This window comes from Pezoporus occidentalis, unplaced genomic scaffold (genome assembly GCF_034315485.1).
Source record: "Pezoporus occidentalis ecotype Australia unplaced genomic scaffold, CSIRO_AGI_Poc_V1 ctg115, whole genome shotgun sequence".
Classification (NCBI taxonomy): domain Eukaryota; kingdom Metazoa; phylum Chordata; class Aves; order Psittaciformes; family Psittacidae; genus Pezoporus; species Pezoporus occidentalis.
The window spans coordinates 1536813-1559663 of NW_026912940.1; the positions used below are offsets into that span (position 1 = coordinate 1536813).

The 22851-nt window shown below is 36.4% G+C and overlaps 2 protein-coding genes across 8 annotated transcripts in view; one reads left to right on the top strand and one right to left on the bottom strand.

Moving 5' to 3' along the window:
* The window catches only part of CCDC88C (coiled-coil domain containing 88C), a 155657-nt gene extending 133184 nt beyond the window's left edge, over nt 1–22473 (top strand). The window contains exon 32 of the mRNA XM_062638421.1: nt 22454–22473. Coding sequence (XP_062494405.1) covers nt 22454–22460 — 7 coding nt within the window. The 3' untranslated portion in view covers nt 22461–22473. The remainder of the gene's footprint in view (nt 1–22453) is intronic.
* DGLUCY (D-glutamate cyclase) overlaps nt 1–22851 on the bottom strand; it is a 185476-nt gene that overhangs the window by 9823 nt on the left and 152802 nt on the right. For all 7 annotated transcript variants that reach the window (XR_009968458.1, XM_062638503.1, XM_062638538.1 and 4 more), the window contains exons 2-12: nt 22258–22369; nt 18946–19099; nt 18053–18251; nt 16244–16394; nt 14826–14948; nt 12704–12901; nt 10378–10638; nt 9838–9937; nt 8042–8190; nt 3315–3434; nt 2018–2169 (exon numbers count right to left, since the gene is read on the bottom strand). Coding sequence is in view for 6 of the 7 variants with exons in the window: in XM_062638503.1 (XP_062494487.1) it covers nt 2018–2169; nt 3315–3434; nt 8042–8190; nt 9838–9937; nt 10378–10638; nt 12704–12901; nt 14826–14948; nt 16244–16394; nt 18053–18251; nt 18946–19099; nt 22258–22369 (1719 nt within the window). In the remaining variant the exon portion in view is untranslated. The remainder of the gene's footprint in view (nt 1–2017; nt 2170–3314; nt 3435–8041; nt 8191–9837; nt 9938–10377; nt 10639–12703; nt 12902–14825; nt 14949–16243; nt 16395–18052; nt 18252–18945; nt 19100–22257; nt 22370–22851) is intronic.

Consider the following 22851-nt stretch of genomic DNA (forward strand, 5'->3'; position numbering starts at 1 on the left):
AACTCCACAACTGAAAGGTAAGTAAAGATTGTTTAGATCAAATTGCTTCTTGCTCGTTGAGTTCTCAACAAGGAACTAATGCTTTGCAGTACCCTTTGTTAAAATACACATAAAGACCAATGCACACAGTTAGAACAACCTCAGCATTCTGTTCAATGGCAATGGGGAGCTCCATAGTTCTGGGCTTTGTTGCATTGTGATCCTGACACTGCTTGAGCATGAGGCTGCAGAGAAATAACCTTAACATTTCAGGGGAAGTATTAATTTAGTAAGTATGATCTCTAGTTTTCACAGAAGGAATGCTGATTTTGGAAGAAAAATAAAAGATTATAAGAAAGCTGTCTGGTGCTTAAGCACTCCTTCAAATGTCTTCTTTCCAATTACAGACAGATACAAAGACCAAGGTGACTGCGTGTGGTGGTGCGCTTTATCTTCCTAGGGTAATCATTAGAGCATTAAAAGAAACTGGATTGGGCAGGAAGTAGCCATATAAACATAAATGGTTTGAATTTTTTTATCCTAATGGAGTATGTGAACACTAATGAGTTCAATCTTCTGCACTGTTTACTCTTGTATGATTTATAATTAAGGATCTCATATTCTGTTGTCAGACATTTTGTAATTTTGTCTCCACCACAAAATGGTTTCCATTAATTTTATTTCAATAGATTTTACTATTGCACTTTCAATAGCCCATTCCTTTATTATTATCAATACTTCTAGCTGTGTAGCTTAGTAAAACAAAAGCAAGAAGGCTTTCCTTTACAGAACATCACATTTAATTACAGTATCTTATTACCGGGAATTTTTATCATAGCAGTTTTTAGGGTACATTAATTTAAATGGCAAAACCAGTAGATGTAACTGGAAAAAGACACTGAAAAGTGATTTACCTATTTATGGAAAAGATTGCACAGAAAGGTGCCATATGCTTTGTTAAGTCAAAGGGTAAGGGGCTTATATGGCTATGCTGAATGTTGGGATTGGTTTCAGTTTTATGACCTTTGGATGAAAATTCGAAATAGCAATAATTAAAAAAGTAAGACCTACTCTGAAATACTTTAAGGTGCTTTGCTGTAATTTCACACAGAACATACTCTCATCTCAGGAGAAATACTGCACTGTTGTGGGCAACATCTATGGTAAACAGATGATTACATTTTGCTTAGTATTCTTGGAGGTCACAAACTTAATGGTTTTGTCCTAGTCTCTATAGAGGTACTCTGCCAATAAAAGTGAAGTTTGAAGTTCCTAAGTTATTATAAATATGGTGGAACAAACGTTATTTGATTGTTGAGTGTGTGCACTTGTATATATATTTTAAACATTCCCAAGTTAAAAATGGAGCCACATGCTTAGCAGGATGAACACAGATCACAGTCATTTCTCACCCCTCTCAGTTATTTTACTTTTTCTCAGTCTTGAAACCGTTGCATTCCCAGAATATCATGCTGTTCCAAGCTGCGTTAGTCAAAACACATTTAAAAATACTCGTGCAAATCTTCCTCCAACTTTAGTTGAGAAACATTCAAAATTAATTACAGAAAGTTTCCAAGATGATAACTAGAAAAGGTGGAAAGATCCAGAAGGACAGGTGCAAAGATCAGAAGTATGAATTGGCTTCTGTATTAGCACTATGACTTCTGACTTTGGAAGAGAGGCAGCTACAGATTTATAAATCATGAATGAGCCTAAGTAAGTGAACTGGGAATTTTAGTCACTGTATTACAATACAGGGATTTCTTGTACTGCCCATAAAATTGTAGCACTGTCTTTGCTTGAAGGCACAGCACATAGCGTTCATTTTTGAAGATTTTTATGTTAAATCTTTCTTGAATCCTTTGAGGAATATTCTAAGTACAGTGTGGCTGCTTGTTCACCAGGGATTCCTAAAATACACCTAAAGACCATCTGAAAGTAAGCTGTTGAACTGGACTGGGCAGGATTTAACAACTGGTAGCCAATTCCATCTACATGTCATAAGCAAGTCACAACTCCTTGACCCTCCAGAAATTACCTTGGTAACTGATGGAAGTGCCGATAGCCAGACCGTCTTGTTCGATAGCCGTGGAAACCCAACCGCTTTCCTCAGGTAGCGGTCATGTACCTCACAAGTGCTGAGGATATACAGAGCACAAGCAATGGCATAGCCTCCCCAGTTAGAGACCCCTGCAAAAGAACATCACCATGAAACCAAATTGTGAAAAACCCCGTGACAGTTATTGCAGATACCTGACCCGAATAAGGCGCTAGGCATGTACAACCGAATCTCATGGAGCGACAGTGAAATGGAACATGGTTATGAATTAAATGTTGACATGAATTGGGAACATTTCAGAAATACGTAGTTGCATAACATATTAAAATGTTTTCAGTAGTATTTCAGATTGAATTTCTGCAAGTTCCCATCTAGCTTAGTTTGTTGTTTTGTCTTTCCAACAAAGTAAAAACTCAAATGGGCATGGACTATAACATAGTTCCATTTGGCTTAATGTGAAGCCCATGAACTGTGAGGTCATGTGCTACAGCCTGGTGTCTTTTGCTTTTAACTACAGAGAGGTAGAAGGTTTTGATAAAGTATCTTAAACCAGTGTCTTTGGCATAAGTATCATATAGAAGAAGACATTCTAACATAGTTAATACCCACAGTTTTTCTGCGTGCTGTTATCAAATTGGTCTACGCAGTCATCTTTGACACCTTCTTTGTCAAGACTGTACTGGAGATCATTAGATCTGAAACCTGATGTAAGAAGTTATCTCTGCTGCCTGCTAACCTTTTCCAGAGATGCAGGAATTCTTGTGAAATTTGGTTTAGTGCATTTAGTTTTCTGTGCTTAAATGTGTCCAAGCTCTCACTTCCCTTTGAAGGACCTGGGTGTGACAGTTACTTTCAAAGTAAAAACCATCAGAATTGCCAAAACAGCCACCATAGATAAGAGCAATATGACTGGCTTAGGGTCAGAGCCACAGAAGCTCATCAATTATACTGAAAATTCCTATGTGCATACACATTTTAATTCCCTGCAGTCCTCCTTGTTGTTTTATTTCAGGTGTGACTTTTTTCAAGAATATTCAGGATTTGCCCAGATATTTCCAATTAAATTCACTTTCTTCAGGGAACATCTTCAATTTCAGTTAGTCCTCCTGGAGCTGTAGTTGCTTCAGAAAATTGACATAACATGGAGACAGATTTGTTTGCCAGGGATGACTTGGTTACACAAAGAAAAGGCCAATACAAGTTAGTTGGAAAGACAGATGTCAGTTCTATTCTCAAACATTAGCAAATCTCCCATTCCCCCCAAAAGATCACTTACCAGCTACAATAGCAAAATCAGCTTCAACATCACAAGCTATAACATCTCCATTTTTTATGTGCTTCTTTACAGCATCTTTTATTTTGCCCATCCCTAATTCATTTCCTCCATCTCCAACACCTTTATTAAAAGAGAAGACCAAATGAGTATGAACCCAGCATAAATAACAATCCACACAGAAAGCACCCAGTGTCTTCCGCAGAGCTGCTGTGGCAGCTTGTTTTATCCTTTTTATCCTTTTTCAACAAAAGTGTCTAAAACCAGAAGACTGAATGAAATGGCTGAAGGCACAATACCTATCACATGCAAACCTGTAAGTATATAAATGAGATGTATGCTGCACTCGTGCATGCAAAAGAAATCAAAATTATCAACTGTTCATGAACTGCAGGCAGAATTAAGACAGTAAACTTTATTTCTGGAAGGCCTTAAATGAGAGTTCTATATAATGCATTATCAGAAGGACATTAGACAATTAGAAAATAAATCTAAAATTAACCTGAGAAGTTAGCCTGCTCTTCTACAATAAAGCAAGCATGGGAAACTTCGGCTTGTTACAAGCTCTAATTAAAAAAAAAAAAAAAAAAAGAAAAGAGTAAAAGGTAAAAGTGGCAATTATTGCAGAAAGATAAGCAAAAATATACATAAGAACTTCGGCAGAAGTAGAACTTTGTGCCCTGGCAATCTCTTCTACACCAATCACTATCATTGTGTCACAGAGTACAAAGACCCAACCCTGTGTACTATTACTGCTTTCATTTTTCCTAGTAATTTATGAAAAAAAAAAAAATAGCTAGGTGGTTCTTTTGGTTTGTTTGTTGGAGGGTTTTTTAAGTGTTTTATATTCAGGGTGTGGGAATTTGATTTTTGTTGGTTGAGTAAAAGCACGATGTATAAAAAGAACAACTCAAAACATCCATTTAAATGGCAATTAATGTTTCTCTTTCACCTCTTAGGATAAATGGCATCTTCTCAAGTTTGAAGAATTTACAGAAAAACCCTGGTTAATGTCTGTGAAACAGAACAGTGAAGAGCTCCAAGTCCTCCCTGCAACGTATTTGAATTTGAAATGTGACTGGGCTCTAATGCATAGCATGTGTTACAGGAGAGAAATTGCAGTATTTGTAATTTACACTTCAAGCCCTGAAAATGATAAATTTAACATGCATAAATATCTCACATAAGTCTGTATCAAATTCCTTCTTTAAGTGAAATTCAAAGTTATTTCTTAGCAGCATTTTTTATTTAAATCCTTAATTCTGTATAGTTAAGGGAAGCATAACTGAGTGACACATAACTAACATGAAAGGATTTGCCATGGAACAGCTAATTTTTTTTCTTGTCTGTTCACTTTTGGTGTTGGAATTTCTAAAATCTGTTTGCTGGTAGTACTTTTCAAATAGGTAATGACATAATCAGGTACCTCGTATATACATATGGTAGTTACTGCTGTACTGCAGTACGGTTTTGAATGAACCCACATATTCTAATTTTCCTCATATTCAAAATCCAAAATTTTGCTCTTAGTATTCTTTAAAAAGGCTCAAATGAACTACTGTCCTTTGAAGATTATCAACAGTTTAACTCAAAAATACTAATCCACTGCTCAGGGGTTTTTTTGTATTAGCCTTGCTTTGTTTTTTCTTGTCTTTGTGGAAGTCCTGTCACCAGGATGGTTATGCAGTTGGTAGAGCTACTGCTATAGATGTATCCCATTAGCATTACACTGGGAGAAAAGGAACACCACACCAAATATCTTCCTGTACCATTTGTCTTCTTATTCTTCTACACATTGGCAGAGGACTATGTTCTACTGCAGATTTCCAGAGTGAGATTCACCTGACAAAATATAGCCATCTCTACGTATGAGCCAGTCACTTAGACTTCTTTTAAAGTCAGCAGAGAGAAACAGTCCCTTCAAACATTCGGTTCATCTCACCCCAAGGCAAATATCTTAAATATAGATGCCTGAAAATAGAGAAGATGAACCCTCTTCTCCTAAATGCCTGAGCGCTTTCCAGGAAGAGGAAAAATAGTTCTGTCTATCTTCCACACAAGTTTTCATGACTGCATTGGTTTCTGAAACTACATTCATGAAAAATCCAGGAAATGTCAGTCTTCTGTGCTAAAAATCATTTGTATGAAAGAGAAACGTGTAACCACTTTTTTTTCCATGCAGTACTTTGGAAAGCTTTTCATTAGCTCCTATATAAATAGCATATAGCTATGTCAGTTGTGTGACAGCTGAACAAAATAGCATGTGGTTTCGGTGACATCTCCTAATCTTTTATTCCAGTCTTTTGTGGAAAATGAGTCTTCCCAACCTCAGCCTTTCATGCCTTATTTTGTACATGCCTGAAGGCTGCTGCTTACTATGGCTTTTCATATCGGTACCCATACAATTGTGGGCATTGTTCATGATTTGTCTGTGGTCAGACTCCTAGATCAGATGCTTTTTTTAAACATAGGTACGTTTTAAATCCAAAACTTGGCAGCAATTAATCAGCATCAGCCTTCTAATATTTCTCTCTCCACCTACTAACATAGCATGTCTTGCCACTGAGCACACTACATAAAGACTTCTGTAGGCTTTAAACTTCATCTTTTTAGTATCCTCTTCCAGTATCTAAACTTATCTAAGTACTCTGCCCTAATGCTGTACAGTATTTGCATTTTATTTTGGATCTAGACATATGCCTTCAAATTCCTATTGACCATGAAGAAAGTCAAAGGTAGCCTGATATCATAATTAGTAGCAATACATTAACTTTAGTAATGAGAGACAAGATGCAAAGGCCACAGCCCAGACTGATGGCTTGTAAAGGTAGGCTTTGGAGGAATACCTTGAAAAAATTCAATAGCCATCCCAAAAATTGTAATCAAATTTAAAAACAGACACAAAAAGTTCGTGTGATAGGCAAATAAGAAATGTTAACTGGATAACAGACAATCCAAGAAACAACTACATTATTTTTCTATAGACAGTCAATTAGCTGTCCAGCACAGAAATACGTACACGTATTTCATGGGAGATCAGAGCAGATACTTTCATTATCTTTTGAAGACTATGACATGTTAAATCATTTTCTATGCAGACATCTCTAGAGAAAATTCACAGCGGTGGGACACACTGAATCTAGATAACCGCTTCTTCTCTTATTATTCAAAGGCTGGTGGTATTTTTAATTAATGACACTTCTTAGTATATTTGAATATTCAGAGAATGTTTAAAACAAACTAAATTCTGATGAACAGATTCAAATTCCCAACCTGCATAACACTCAAAACTTTGCGAAATCAATAATATACTTTGACCTGCTCTGGGATATTTTAAAAGGTTAAAGGAATTAGGATGTGATGTCATATATGTGATGCAGAAATCCTTGTATCAACCATCTAAAATCAGGGACAAGAACTGAAATTAAATGCAGCTGATAACACCCTGAGGCTTTTTTCTAAACATCTTTATGAAAGAGTTTTTTGTATCCTTATTCAGTCAATCTTCACCTTGTTTGCTGAGATGGCCAATAGTGTGCCATCTAAAGTGCTGCTTTTGGAATGCTGAAAGTTACTCACTGGGAATAGGAAAAAAATTGAATTAAATCTAAATAAAATAGATTGCCAGTTTTAAGATAATAAAAAAAAACCCAACAACCAAACACAAACCAACCCAAACAAAAACAGTGAACTCTTCTGTGGTACAGCTTTTAGATTATTCCAAACCAGTGAAAGCAGACTATGCATTATCTCTGCAGGAGCCCCTACTTGAAAAACACCAAAACTGAGAAGTCAAAGTACCCGTGCTTTTGGTAATGCTTAAGAGTGAGTCCACAGCACTACAAGAAGAATAAAAGCCAGATCAGCAGACATGTACTTTCGTGACTGAAATCAGCCTGGCATGGGTACTTAGCTCTAATTTTGTGATACTTCTAATTTTGTTTCTAGTATTTATATAGATTATGTATCTCCCAGCAGTGCAGCAGGAAAAGTTTGATTGTACAAAAACATTGTACAAAACTTCATCTATATACCTTGATCTGTGGCATATTTTTTTCAAAACCGGATACAGGTAAGTTTTCAGGAAAAAAAGGACTATTGACAAAAAAGAGGAGCACCATGTCAACAAAAGCATTCTTATTAGACATATTAGTCAATGCTAATGTAGTTTTGGCAAGAAAGACAATGTAAAGATTATTACTGTATACATACATTTTATTAGAGAAGGCACTATCATACTAGATGCAGATATGAAATCCATGCTTAAGAGAATGCTAAAGGCAAAATAAATCAGATTCTATCCAGACTGCTGTTTCAACACAGGTATAACAATCATAAAAATAACTATAATATTTTAACATGTAGTGTCAACAGTAATTTGCTTTCTGTGCTGTCTTTCATGCATAAAATACAGAATAAAATCAGTGCCAAAACTTACACTTAGAGAAGCATATATACGCAGAGTGACATGTAGATAGTACACACATCTGGACTTGGGTTTTATCCTTAAATAACTTTGAAATCAACTCCTTTTTTGTGGCTGTGAGATCCTTTCAATAGAAACTTACAATTTCTCTCCAGCAACCATCTCTTTAAATTCAACCACAATAAACAGCTGTAGCCTGCAAGCAGTTATTCAGCACCTGACTCCTGCTCCCCTTCACTTCCAGTAAGAGTTCCTGGTTCATGCTTCTCTTGTTTCTCAGAATATAAGACAAACTCACACATACCTGTTGTTGTGACTCCTGGGAGGGTTTGGGCAGCTAAAAATAGTTCATCTATGGGATCCACAAGATGTTTAATGTTAACTTTCCTGGCATTGTAATAATTGCCATCAGCAGCCATCCCAGCACGCTCTATTGCTATCAGGTGATCAAATCTGGTTAGAGACAAGTAAAAAAACAGAGAGGAGTCAATGTTCTGATTTTTACATCACAAAGCCTTCTGTTGGTTGTTCCTCCTGCTCTGCTTTGTTCCGCTTTTCGACCATTTGGGATCCAAAGTAAAAGTTAGGTACTGTTTTGCTATTTCTGAGTGTAGTTCTGTTATTTTCAAATGTTAGTATAGTTTCTTTATAGCTTTAGTGAAACTCCCTCAAGCCATATTTACCACCAAGAAATGGAGAAGCTCTTGAAACCTTCCTAACCAGCAATCGTTCGGGTCAGCCATCTGGCCTTGCTGTTTCATGTTAAAATACATAATATCTTGTAAGACAATTGTCTCTGTAAGTGTTTGTAAAGAAAACAAGACACTGGTGAAGTAATGTTGGTGCAAATATAGCCTCTGAAGTAATGTTAGTGCAAATATAGTCTCTGCTTACAGTGAATTTCTTGGCAAATGTTCATTTGTTTCTAGTTAAGGAGTTTTTTGGTTTGGGTCTTCAGATTTATGGGATTTTTCATTAAGTCTGTGGCTACTTCGCTAGTTACAAAAATAGATGTACTGCAGATGCCCTAGGTTTTAAACAGAATTTTAGTACTCAGTTCTGCTACTGTATGTTAGAATTCTGTTTCTCCAATTTTACCGTCAAGAGTTTACCAGTTCTCCTGAATTATCAAATGTTCTTGTGTGCAGGCATCTACAGTGATTCAGAGACTTTAAACTGGTTGTCTGCTTTAAAGAAATGCTTTAGCTTTTGGGGACTGTGGGATCAAATGAAATAGAAACTGACTGTAATTAGATTATGCATAGCTATAAGCAACATTTAAAAAACAAAATATAAAAAATGAAGACCATATCATGCATACTATTACAGCATACAATTATACACTAACCTGTGGAAAAAAACAGGAATTGAATGTGTTGATGAATCAAATACCAGGGTGAAAGGCTTCAGAATCAACTGAAGGCAGCTACGTTAAAATGCTTTACTAGGAAAGATGAATAAAAATGAGCAACATATGCCTACTTAAAGGGGATGGAATTTGCCTGCTAAGTTATGAAATGTGCATACAGCTACTTATCAAATTTTCCAGTGCATTAAGAGCCTAATCACACACTTCATATATATTTGAATTTTTGCCTAATGTTGTATACTCAATAATGTATATGGAAACAGTTCAAATCAATGTTGAGAAGTGCTTGCATACATCTGTAATTTTGTTTTTGGCTGCCTAAAACCAATAAGATGATCACCTTCATGCTATTACAAACACATGACACTAAATGAGATCAGATTCCCCAGTTGTCAGACTTGAGCCAAAGCTCTAGAAAGTGAACATGCTCCACAGCTCTCTTCCCAGTTCTTTCACAAACTTGGAAGTAGTATTTCCCCTTTCTGACTTTCTCACTGATTTGAAAACTGGTAAAATTACATAGTGGGTGTGTGTGTTTATATATGGAATTAAAGCTGAAATGCTTTTAGAAGTTTTTCCAAGGAAAAGAGCTATTGATATATGAAGTATCGTTTCCTTTTTTGTCCAACTGTTAAGGATTTACTTGTAACCATTACACCTTCTTAGATCATGGTCATTATTTTCTTATAACTTGACACAGTAGGGGTGTGACCCATTCTTAATACACATACCTAGGTCTTCTAGGATTCCCATTTTCACACAAAAACGTTAAAGCTGAATCGGCACTTTTGCTTTGATAACTCAATAGAGGGACAGGTCTCTTCAGGATTCCTACAGGAAAACCAAATACAATTAAGATACTAGATGGTCCTGGGGTGTTTGGTTTGTTTGTTTTTTTTTTTTTATTTTTTAGTAACTTAGAAAAAAAGAAAGTAGAATAGTGAGAATAGTAAGGACTCAGACTCTTTACACAGTTCCTGATAAGATCCCTGCCTCCTTACCTTGAAATAAAATCATTTGGATGTTAGTATTTGTAAATGGAACACTGCAACACAAAACAGGTCTACAAAGTTAAGACATCCAGAATCAGTACCCAGACATATAAGCATTAACTTGATACCACCTAGTTTAACAGGATGATCAGAGCTTAGAGGATGAACTCTGGTTCATTCTCTGGGGGAAAAAAATGCTATATAAGTGACAGTGAGATTAACTGAAGCAAACCTTGGCTCAACTTGGCAAGCTAAAAACTGAAAAGGTGTGTGTCTTACCTAGTTGAACAGCCTCTTCAATAATCTTTTTATTCAGATTCATGGCTCTCTGATCTGTTACTATGGTAACCTCTTTCTGCAAGGCCTGCAATATAGCTGCAATAGCAAGGGCTCCTGGGGGCCCGTCATTCTCTTCCGGTGGCTCATAAGTGAAGTGGGTAGGAAATCCAGTTGTTATCAGCACAGACTGAGCATGGGAGATGGACAGGCAAGCCTTCAGCAGCTCATCCTGGCGGTGCAGATGAATTATACCCCGGTCTCCTACAGAATTGTTTTAAAACAGAGCAGTACACTTCAGTATATCATTTGGCTTTTGAAGTTTCTGCCTAAGTGAACCTGCATACTTTAATAACATAAAATGAGTTAATAAAAAAAGGAAAAGCCTCTGGTCAAGGCAGGAATTGGGGTAATTTCCTCAGGAAACCTAGGAAGGTGTAGGATATGAGTAATGAAGATAATGGTCTCTGCTTCCAGGTTAAGAATTCCAGTTAACTGGATTTTGAAAATTACTATACCTAGCATTTCTAGGTATTGGTGTAAATAGCTTTTCTGAGAGCTTATTGCATGTTGTTTCCTTTCCTTTGGCCCTTTGCTTTCCTCTGACCTGTGGTGACAATCATAATATTCCATGTCTAGCTACTGAAGCTGGATTGGAACTGAAGTATCCCAGACTTTACAGAAGTTTTGATACAGACTTTATATGAGTAAGCTGGTCCTTTGTCTCTATTTAACTCTATCCACTTAGGGAAGAGCTAATTTCTTAATAAATTCCACTTAATGAAATTATTAATGAAAATAGACAAGCAAGGTTTCAGAGACATTGAAAGTTGTAAGCTCAATTAATATAGTGGTATCTAGGTGACTGTTAAAAGATCTTGTAACCCTTCATGTAGTAGAGAACCATGTTATATGACCTTGAGAAACAGATGGGTATTAACAGATATCTCTCTTCTCATGGCTTGGTTCCTAAAGAGGCAATGCTGTGTTGTCTGTGTGTGTCTTTCCATTGTTCAAACACTTTGTATCCCTTCTCTTTTCCCTGGTACTCAGAAACTCAAGTTCACAACACAGTCCTTTCGATTTGCTAGCACTCCTGAAAACCAAGAATACCAGCACAATGTGCTGGTATTTATGGGCTGATAGTGAGGGGTAAGTCCTCACTGCCTCACATAGCCTCCTTAAATCTTCATCTTTCTCACCATTCTCCTTCTGTCCCCCTGCACTTTCCTTTTTTTGCCCTCAATTTCTCCTTTGCCATTTCTTCCTCTGTTCCTCCTAAATAACATACAGACGATATACAGATAGTGGGCACAAAAATGTTCTGAACAAAACTTAAGCAACAGAAAGAGAGAATATTAATCTCTGAGAAGTGGGGTATATTAACTAAGATAAAGTATCTACTCTCCTTTAGCAATAAAATGAGCTAACTCTTATGTTAGGCCCTGTATTTCTGCAGAGCACGGCATTGTGCCAAGCTGAACTCCAAAGAGTGGGAAAAGGAGAGGCCTTTTGAGTAAAAATAAACAGACCCAAACATATGCACACAGCCCAAACCCAGAGCTTGGGAGAGCTGAGCTGGGCGTAAGCTGTTTTCCACTACTGCCTACAGAGGATTTCAGAAAATTTATGGGAAACTGAGATCAAAATTTACAGCAGACAGAGGGGCTAATTCAGTGTGTATTCTGTTTGCACTTATTTCCCTCTCATCTTCCTTGTGCGCACAAGCAGCCCTACTTCTCAGCCTTCTGTGGTGAACAGGTCCTTTTAGCCCATCGTGTGACAGCTCAGTGATGAATATGTTAGCAAAGCTTGATGTAATTCCACCATTCGAGAGGAGTGTTTGAAAACCCATGCAACTACTAGAATTTTCTGGTAGGAGCACAGTAGTCATAAATGTATATAAAGAGACATGCTATTCACTCAACAGTGAATACCTGTGTAGCTATAACAAGCATGCTGAGGTGTCCAGTATTTTACATGCCAATTTTGGTTTTATTCAGTAAGAGTTCTTATTCCCTGTGTGCTCTCCAGTCTGCTGTAAACATTGATCCTTTTGTGTACTTTGAGAGTACACAGTCATCAAGATCAAATACTTCATTACCCATAAAGTTGAATAGTTTTGTCCAGACTCTGACATTTAGCATAGTAACAGAAAATGTATGACCTAGCTATATTAACTCACTGTATTCCACACAGAATTTTAAAATCTTAAAACTGCATTTAGATTCTTACTGTGTTCTTGAACTTTGTGAATATTGAAAAACGCAGGGTAGGTCATACCTACCGCATAGCAAATCCATTAAACAAAGAGAGATTTTGTTTTTACCTGGATCTATTCCAATTAGGGTCTCTAGAGTCTTTATCTTTTGAGCTGCTTCTGCTGACACAATACTATAATGCAGAGGATCTTGAGAAATGCAGTGAACTTGTGGGACTTCTCTTGATGATCTGAATGTGACATTGTCATTCTTTAGGTCAGTAATGAACATGCAGCCAGGAGAATGAGTAAAAGCTAGTGGAGCTCCTAAAATGGGTGAAAAAACTTAAATTAATGATTCTATGAAAGAAGAACAAGTTAATGTTTAAGTTTGCACAGTGTGTTGGTCATACTGTTTCTGTAAGAATAAATTAATTTTCCAGGTTCTAGAGTGCTGCTGAAGGCTATAGTGTCTCTCTTGTACCACTAAATGTCCTTGTAAAGTGATATTTCAACTACTGCCTGCTGGCTAGGAGTAGTTCTTTTACCAGATTAAGATAATGCGGACTATAATCTCTGCACCCAAGGAATAATGACAAATAATGTCTTGCCACCCAAGGAATAATGACAAAAGGTGACCAACAAGCCTTATGAAATGGAATTACAGTAGCATCTAAAACCCTGGGGAAAAATAAGTTTATCTACAGCTCACAACATAGAAGGTCCCTAGGCTGAAAATATTTGCTGCCTAATTTGTTTACTAATTCCAGAAGTCTTGATCTAAATTGTACTTGATTTGGCAAAGTTGGTATGTTGTTGGATAAATCACAACTGGTTTACTTTAACAAGCAAAGCCTTAGTTTGTTAGGATGGTGAAAAGGGAGGAAATATTTCTTTAATAAGTAGATATGTACTTGGTTTGTGCTAGATTTGTTGGGAGTCTATGGCTAGTAATTTAAAAGCAGTGTCTGGGGAGGGAAGGGGGGGAATGGGATGATATGGTTATTGAGGTTTAATATACTTCATTAAACCATGTGAGTAGACAATATTTTTTGTGAGAAAGTAGCAGATTTATCTAAAGTATGGGTACTGCTGATAGGGCAGAATTTTAACTACCTAGCTCAGAAGGCAGCACAGCTAGATACCAACTGTCCCGAAAGTTCTTGGAGTGTGTTAATGACAACTGTTTTTAATATAGAAAATGGAGAAATAAACGAAAGTTCCAGGCAAAAGTAAGATAGACACCTGTCTTGGACAACAGATTGTAGAGAAGTTGGCAATTTTTTTCTCCTCTTCCCCTGAAAAAAAAGATGCATGAGGAAGACTAATAGCACTGCTGGAAAATAGCACGATTTTCAGCTTGGATTTGGGATTGGAGAAAATGGATAATATGTAAGAAAGAAAAAGAAATCTTTGCACCTAGTGCTGAACATATTTACAGCAGGTGTTGAAAGCAGTTCAGATAAACATCTGTAAGGAATCAGAAGGGTGTAGCAGATCCTGCAAGGAGAGAAAGACAAAGCAGATGACCTCCCAAGGCTCTTCCAATTATACTGCCTATGATTATTAAGCTTCTTTTTCAGTAAGAACTGAAATATGAGATTTCATTCCACACTAGTGATTTAAAGCAGTATAAAATGCTGTCACTACAGTTTAGTTTCTTTTTTTGCCCTTTGTGCTTATGCCTGTTATAAATGCAGGTCAAAGTGCAGGACAGCTCTGTGTAGAGGACAAAGCTTCAGTTATGCAAAGTGTGTCACATTTACAAAACTGAAAAGCTCAAAATTCTTCATGACATAATTATGAACTTGTTTCCAGGTCAATTGATTTGCTAGCCCTTGACAATATTTTGGAAAGATTTCTGGCTGCATCTTTTTTTCTTTTCCCCTTATTATTATTTTACTACAATGCAATAAAAATATTTTAAAAGGAAGAAGCTTAAAAATTAATGCCTTTGGACTTCTAGTTTTCAATAATGTTTTTTAAAAAAGATGTTCTGGTGCTGCCAGAGCTTTACATGTCTGCTTTAAAATACTGAAACAAAGTGATGAAATTCCAGCAAGAACTTCCTTTACGGTAGACCTGTATTTTGCAATGGAAAATAGTCCTGCCGAAGATGTTTTTTGGTGGGTGGGGGAGTAGGAGAGGAGTAGCTCACTCTAAAATCAAGCCTGCTAATCAGCCAACTCATTCAGAAAAGAAAAAGAAATTAAAGAGTAATTTAAAAAGAGTCTCCAAACATATCACATACTGCAGTTGATGATTGCTTCTACTCCTGTTACTCCACAGGCCCAAAACACTGGAATATCACCAGGGTGAAGGTGAACTGGATCTCCATAGTCTGGTTTGGAAAGATCTTGTATTCCCAACAGATCTGAAATTGATAAAAAATGAAATTGTGAGAGATTTCACTAAGCAGTATTACTGCAAAGCTGGTGGGGTGGACCCCAGACACTGTTGAATGACACTGAGCTAGGACTGCAACAGTGGCAAGTCCCACCGAAGTGGCATAGTTGGCCTTTGAGTGTCCCCAGAACCTGAGCTGACTTGTTTTCCCTTTTTGTACTTGATGACAACAGTAAAAATGTATTCACTTTATTTCTGCAATAAAATACAAGCTAGACACACATACCGAGTCTTCAAGAGATTATAAATCTTCCCTATCAACAGAATAACTATATTCATAACACTGGCAAACAAGAATAAATGACTGCAATGCAAAACTGGTTCATCTTAGAATACATTTTCTACTGCTTTAGCTTCCTACATTCTTTAGCTAGAGAAATAAGCAACTGCTCTTTACTTTTCTGGGTTAGATAACTACATCTCACTCTTACCCAGCTTTCACTAAATTGTCTTTTGCTTTATTTGAACACCCACTTGTAATATCCTGGATCACTCTAAGCACTTGCTATCTTCCTGTGGTTTTAAATTCTTCATATGCTTTAATATACCACTGTCTTCTCTAGAATTGTCTTCATCTTACACGTTTGGTTTTGTTCTTTTCCAAACAGCCTCCTGATTTATGATTTTTGTTTTGTTTTGTTTTTTTCCTGTTTTCCTTTGCAAAGAACAGGTCTACACTTGTTTGAGCTGCTTTTTAAAAAATCCATTCTTATCATACTGTTATTTATTCTGTCTGTTGTGTTCAATGTACCCTATAACAGTGGTTAAAAAAATAATGCAGTATTTACTTTCACAGTCATCCACTAAGACACAGAATGTATCCACACATACTTCTCCCCATGCTGTCAATCATTGCTATCCTGTCACTGCAATCTTTGACAGCAAGAAAGTATTCACATATAAATGAAACTGCATACATTTTAGAAAATGCAATTACACTTCTTCACCAAAACCACCCCTGCCATATAACTTAGTTTATCTACATCAGACAGCTATCTTTTAGCGAAGAAATCAGCTTGTTCAACACTTTTTTATAATTTTTTTTTACTCTTTTTTTTTCTTTCCCCCCACTCCTATGTGAGGGGAGAGAAAAAAGGTTTTGACCATTACAAAAGATTAACACATAATAAATTCACTGGCGCAGGTGCTTCAGTCCGACCACTTCCCATGGTTCCCCCCTCCATTTTTATGCACAGTAAAGTTCCCCCCTCCATTTTTATACACAGCAAAGGGCACGTAGAGTGAAGAATAAAAAGCACTGACCAGGGTCACCCATGTGAATTGGTGCTCCATGGGCTTCTTTTAATTCAGATGTGGCTAGTACAGCTGCTTCCAACTTGCTCTCAGGAATAGGTCTCATTGTGACTACTAAGTTGCAGCAAAAAGTAGAAACACTGTAGCAAGGCACAGCTGTCTAGCAGATTAAAAAGATCCAAGGAATGTTAAAGTATTATTATTATTAAAATATTAGAAGAAATAAGTCTGAAACGTCTTTGTGCTTGAGTTTAAAAAGGCCACATACTAACTTTCATTTTAAATCCTTTAAAAAAAGTAATTTCTTAGTATCCTTTTTTAATTTTTCTTTTTAAGATCCAGCAGTGCAGAAGTGAAGCATTCCATCCTCTATATGAGCTTCTTCATACATATCACAAGAATTTTCAGCATTATGCCTTTCTCACTTTGGTACATGCAGCATATAGTGTGGTGAGCTCAGTATATTCTGAATAGTCAGAAAACAACGGTGTGCTCTCTATACAGAAAGGGAAAAAGCTATTAAGTATCACGCAGCAACAAATCTACTTGGTCTGAATATACCCTCTATATTTGAATTCAGGGAGCTGCAGTGTTCTGTAACATGCAAGGGTTGGGAACTTCTGCTGCTGGCAGTACCCACGTCTACAGAAGCAGCATGCCAGTTTCACAGATAAAATCTTCTGTGCCTCTAGAGAGGTTCTGTGGAATCATCATCATCATCACTGACTAAGATGCTGAAGAACCCTTCCTATTCAGAAATAAAGCAGTCCAGCTTTTCAGATCAAAATGTCAGATATCTAAGCTGCATTTGAACATAAACAAGATATGTGGACAGCTAGAGTTGTATAGCAAATGTTCATTAACAATATTTATTATAAAAACCCTACCTTTCATTGAAGAAACATACTGTACAATTCTTCACAGTATTGATGTGCTACAAACTATAAAATTTTCCTAATTCTGAAATTTTATAAGCAGATACATAGTTGTATCTTTTCTTTAAGCTTGGTAGAACTCATGTATGAAACAGATTTGTGCCTTCATGTCCACTAGGAACACAGCAAAAAGATTGTGATACTAATACTGAAAACAACAATAACTACTGTCTAATAGAAAAGCATCTGAACTAAATGAAAAAGACATGCAGGTGTGTACTTAAGCATTTTTAATATTAAAGAGCCTACTTACTGGAGCCAGAATTATTCTAGGCCATCTGACATTAAAATCTGCACTATCAACTCTCTGAGCACAGTTATAGTTTTCAGTGCTATGGAAGATACCTCAGGTCTCTGGGAACATGTGTCCCAGAGGTCTCAGTATATAGCAAATATGCAGTTTAAAGGCTCTACTGTCCAGGAAAAATCTGAAATGTGGCTGCCGTACGTGCAGAAGAAACTGCTACTGCCATGGGTCATAAGAGGAATATTCCTATTGCAAGCTGGAGCTGGTATGGAGAGGAAGCCATGCACAACGGCATGGTCAGAATAGTGCCCAGGCCATCAATTGAAACAGAGAAGGCAAACCAGAACAGAATCCAAATGAAATCCAAACAGAATCCACAGCACACAGAAAATCTTTGTCACCATAAATGAATAAGAAAGCAGACTGCCTTTGCAGGAAGCTGAGAAAAGCACTGAACTGAAGCTAGGTATATTTTACCCTGTATTTTAAAGCACTCAGCACTAGCATATAACTAATATTATCATGCAGGTAGAAAAAAATGTTCTGATTTTGAGCAAGAGGTATATGCACGTAATGTGAATACAGACAAAACCAGGCAAAGTCACAAGAAAGACAAGTATGTCTTCATATACTTACCGTATACATGCTTACATTACATTTCTGCTCAACATTTCTTACAGGGATGCCAGCATTTTGGACTGCTTTTTCAAAAGAGAAGCTGCAGCCTAAATAAAAGGTCACCATGTTCTTAAGTTGTTCAGAATACTCCCCCAGGCTTTTCAGTGATCCAGTGCAGACTCCATGCTCATATATTCTGTACTGTAGGCAGTCAGTTCTAGTGAAACAAGAAGTTATCATAGCTTTATCATACTTTTTGAAAACAAGGTGAATTGTTTGAGTTGATATTAACCCAGTATCAAACCACAAGATAGAGCCTACTTTATCCATTTATTTTCTTCCCGAGTAACAATGAAACAAACACATGAAATAAACACAAACACCTTATTCTGCGCAAAAACAAGCCAGTAACTGGAACATGTTAGTTTGATAATTTTTAGGTTTCATAGGTAAATGTTCCTTATATGTACCTTTTTTTCAGGGCTTCAAAATTAAGCAGCTGTTTTAAATCTTGCTTTTAGTGTTTACTACTACACTTAAGAGTACATCTTTCAAATTTCAGAGACTCTACAAATAGCATTGCAGTCACCATGCCTGCATTACTACTAAATAAAACAAAGGTAAACCCCTAGTATTTAATTCTGCTGGCTCAGACTGAAAAAATGTTTAGAAATTAGACAAAATTTCACTTTTGCATTAGAGAAATACCTGTAATACTTTCAGTTATCATAACCTGTTTCTCAAGAACAAAACAATCTGTTATACTCATGCATAGTTTTCCTTCAAATATATAAAGCCAAGAAACTTGTTCAAAATGTACAACGCTGTAAGCTGGCTGTTCCCTGAAACCCTCCTGACCACCACTAGCATTCACTGCGGAAGTTTGACAAGCAGAGTTGGTCTGTAGTTACCTGATATCAGAATCACTACTCAGGGAAGGACATTTCCAATCACCTGGTTTACTTCTGTACAGTAGTGGTAGGGGTCCCTCATTTGCATGGCAAAACTTCTCAAAGTCATCAGCCAGGGACTTGTGCAAAATCAGAACATTGGCCTGTTTGTAGCCTGAAATTGTGGAAGGTAGGAATGACTGATTATTAATTCAGCTTTTTGTTTGTGAAACTGTAACTTTTTTGTATAGATTTCCTTAGATGGCCTATAAAAAATACCTGAAAGATTTTTTTTTATTCAAAATTCTGTAATTACATTAACTTTATGGAATGTTTTTAAAATCATAGCTATTCACTCTGTATGTGAAGTCATACTAGAATATGAAGACAGCGTAATTACTTTAATAAATGTTTTTATTAATTTATATATAAACACAATTTATTACATAACCTGAAAAATTAGTATTCTATAGGAAAATGCTTTACTTTGCAAATGTTATCATAGAGCCAAAGAAAAGCTATTGCATACCACACTTTCAGCGTGTTTTTGGTTTTTTTTTTCAGTAACAGCCAATCCAACAGTAAACTCCTGGTATCTTCGCAAAGTCATAGAATAGTTAGTGTTTGAAAGGACCTGAAGATCATCCAGTTCTAACCCCCTTCCATGGGCAGGGACACATCACATTAGACCAGGTTGCTCAAGGCCCTGTCTAACCTGGCCTTGAACACTGCCAGGGATGGAACATTCACCACTTCCTTGGGCAGCCTATTCCTGTACCTCACCACTCTCACAGTAAAGAACTTATTCCTTCTATCCAACTTAAATCTCCCCTGTTTAAGTTTGAACCTATTACCACTTGTCTGATCACTACAGTCCCTGATGAATAGACCTTCCTATCTGACATCCTTGTAGGCCCCCTTGAGATACTGGAAGGCTGCTATGAGGCCTATGATGTTATGTAGGCCATTCTTTAAAGTTTGCTGGCTATGGAATCATGGGCTGAAATTTAACAGACATAATTACAGCTCAGGAATAAACTCTTGCTTGTTTCCCTGAATCTCAATTGTTTCCATTATTTCTAATTAAAAAACCTAAATTGAACTGAACTGCCACACTTTCTTCACTTAGAATCAGCTTTGGTTTGCAAGGTTGCTAACTACTACCATGAGATCTCTTCTAAAGACATTAACACTTTGCAGTGAGTATCACTGAAGAAAGCTCACATTTACTTAACAAAAACTTACTTTCTGAACAGTAGTAAATACAAATACCATGTAGGTATTAGCTGTTCAAATACAGAAAGGAGATTTGGAGTACAACTACTGTGTAGCGTATAAAACCACCAATTAACAATCTGTAACTCCTGTATTGATTCTGTCTTGACAAGATATCAGACAGGACAGTAAAAGGCTGCATAGGTGGTCTAATTTTCCTTAAATAATGCAGTAGCCTTCCATCCAAGAGGCAGTCATTTAGCTGAAATCAATGATCTGCCTTAAAAGGCTTCAGAAAACCAGCCAAATCTTACTCTTGACCAAAGCTAACAGAAAATCAAAAGATAAATCTGTATTCCTGATGGAAAAATGCAAAGCAAAGGCTGAGGTAAGCCTGTATTTGCATACTGAATGTGCCCACAAACTGCTCTCTTGGGAGCAGTCAGCACAAAAATTCATTTTATTACTATCAAAAGTTACTAAATACAGAAATAGTTTCTTGCTAAATACAGAAACACTTTAAAAAAAAACAAAACAAAAAACTAAATTTACCGCTGAATAAAATACTACATTCAGTTACCCCTCAACTTCATTCCCTGTGAAATTCATACGCACTTTCTACTTTGCTGGTGATATTAATTCTTAAAATTCTGGGTTTAGTCAGTGCATTCAATTCAAACAACACTGAATTTAAAATGCTAGTCACAGCTGATAGACCGAATCTGCAGGTAACTTTCAGGTATTCTATAAACTTGGGAAACTTTGTTATGACTCTTTGAGAACTTTATTGCTCTTTCTGATAACTACCCTTATTTTTTCCCCTTCTCCTTTGGTATACACTTGCATTATGTATCTGTCATTATGAATATATTCACAAGCAATATGCGGAACTGGACATGCTGATCAACCCAAGCATTAATTCAATACATTCATGTTCCAGTTTAGAGAAATTTAGAAAGCGCTTTTCATTTCCTTGGTGAATAAGAGCAGTAAGAAATAATCATTTTACTTGTATATCAGCCAGCAACATAAGACAATTTTAAGGATTCTAAGAAATTCCAATTACCCTAGGGTTTTTTTAGTCTTTGCATAATGGAACTGTGTGCTCATGGCTAGAAGTCTGAATTTGTTCTGTATGTAAACAGTACTTTTTTCAAATGTTAAAACTATCACAGCAATAAATGCACTTAAAAATACAGTTGGGGCAAAATGCAGGTATTAATATACATAACATTATATATATATAAAATTACAAACATTGTAACATGTTTTCCAATAGTATTCTTCAACTTGTGTAGTGATGGAAAAGAAATTCGTAATTTCAAGACTCATGAAATGATTCTATAAAATCATCCTTAATGTTTTTATGTTACACTAATGCTACTGCACACAGCTTTGTTGATCAGCTACTTGCTACAGTGTTTTCAGTTAAGTTATATTGTAAAGTTAATCCGAACTTGACAGAAACTTCTCTGCTTCCGTACAAGTTGAGCTATGAGAGGCAACAGAGATACCAATTTTCCAGAATGCATTCAGTTGCCTGAGTATAAAACTATTTTTCCCTCCCCCTTTTAATTCCAAGTCTTGCCGAGTTAGGAATTTCAAACTTCAACAATTGAAGCAGAAAAAAAGTTCTGTAACTACAGGTCTCTAATTCTTCCCCAAAGTCTATCTGATGCACTAAGTAAAGCAAGGTCTCTGTGAAGAACACAGTATATCTTCCTAACAATGTGCTAACAACACAAGCAAGAAAAGCTAGAGTTGGTTAATGATTTCTCAAATATTTTCTGCAGTCATAATTTCTCAGTGACCTAACTGGGAGCTGAGCGATGATGCTCTGCAAGCATTGAAAACAAAGTCCATGTACTTTACACAGGTAAGAGGATATATTTTCTCTGACATAGCTTTATGATATAAGAACAGTGTCAGGTGCTTACAATGTGACTTCAGAAACACCCAAGTGACTTAAGAATGTAAGTAAGTCAACTTGACATTTTCTTCTGTTTTACTTCAGTGCTTTTGATATTCCTACATTTCCTTACAAACAAAAATGAAACCACAAAACTTTCAATATAAAATTAAGTCACTTCTGCACTTAGAGCTGTTAGGTTTACCTACCCTCTGCTATTCCAGAAGTATTCCTAATATTGAGTCTATTGCATCGAATTACTCGTCTTAGTGCATGGGGAAGAAGAGATTTCAAGCCTCCTGTCAAAAACATTTCTTCAGCCTTAACAGGAAAAAGATAATCATAAATTTAAACACAAGGCATATTTATTTATTTATTTACATTTTAAATTCTGATTTGTTAGAGAACTTAGCTTAAGTTTCCTCCTTGGCTCCACCAAAAGCCTTCTCACTAGGAAATTCTAAGTTATAGTCCAAAAGGCAGATCATAGTTAAAAGGCTATTTTGCTGACATTTTATTACTAAATACAAACTGAATTTTTCAATAAATTAGCCAGAGTAGTGTAGCATTTGGGACAAAATGCAAAATTTTGCTGGCCTGTAATGTAAGAAACAGATTTATTTCTTCCCTGATAAATATTCATTTCCTAGAGTATTCACTTTTCCAAAGTTCACTGTAAACTTAAAATTGCAAAAGCACAAATGGATTAACCTACCAAGCTATAATCTGTAATATTACTTCCCTGTTCAAAATGCTTTTAGACAATTAACAATGCAACCTTGCATTAAAGAGAGAACTATACT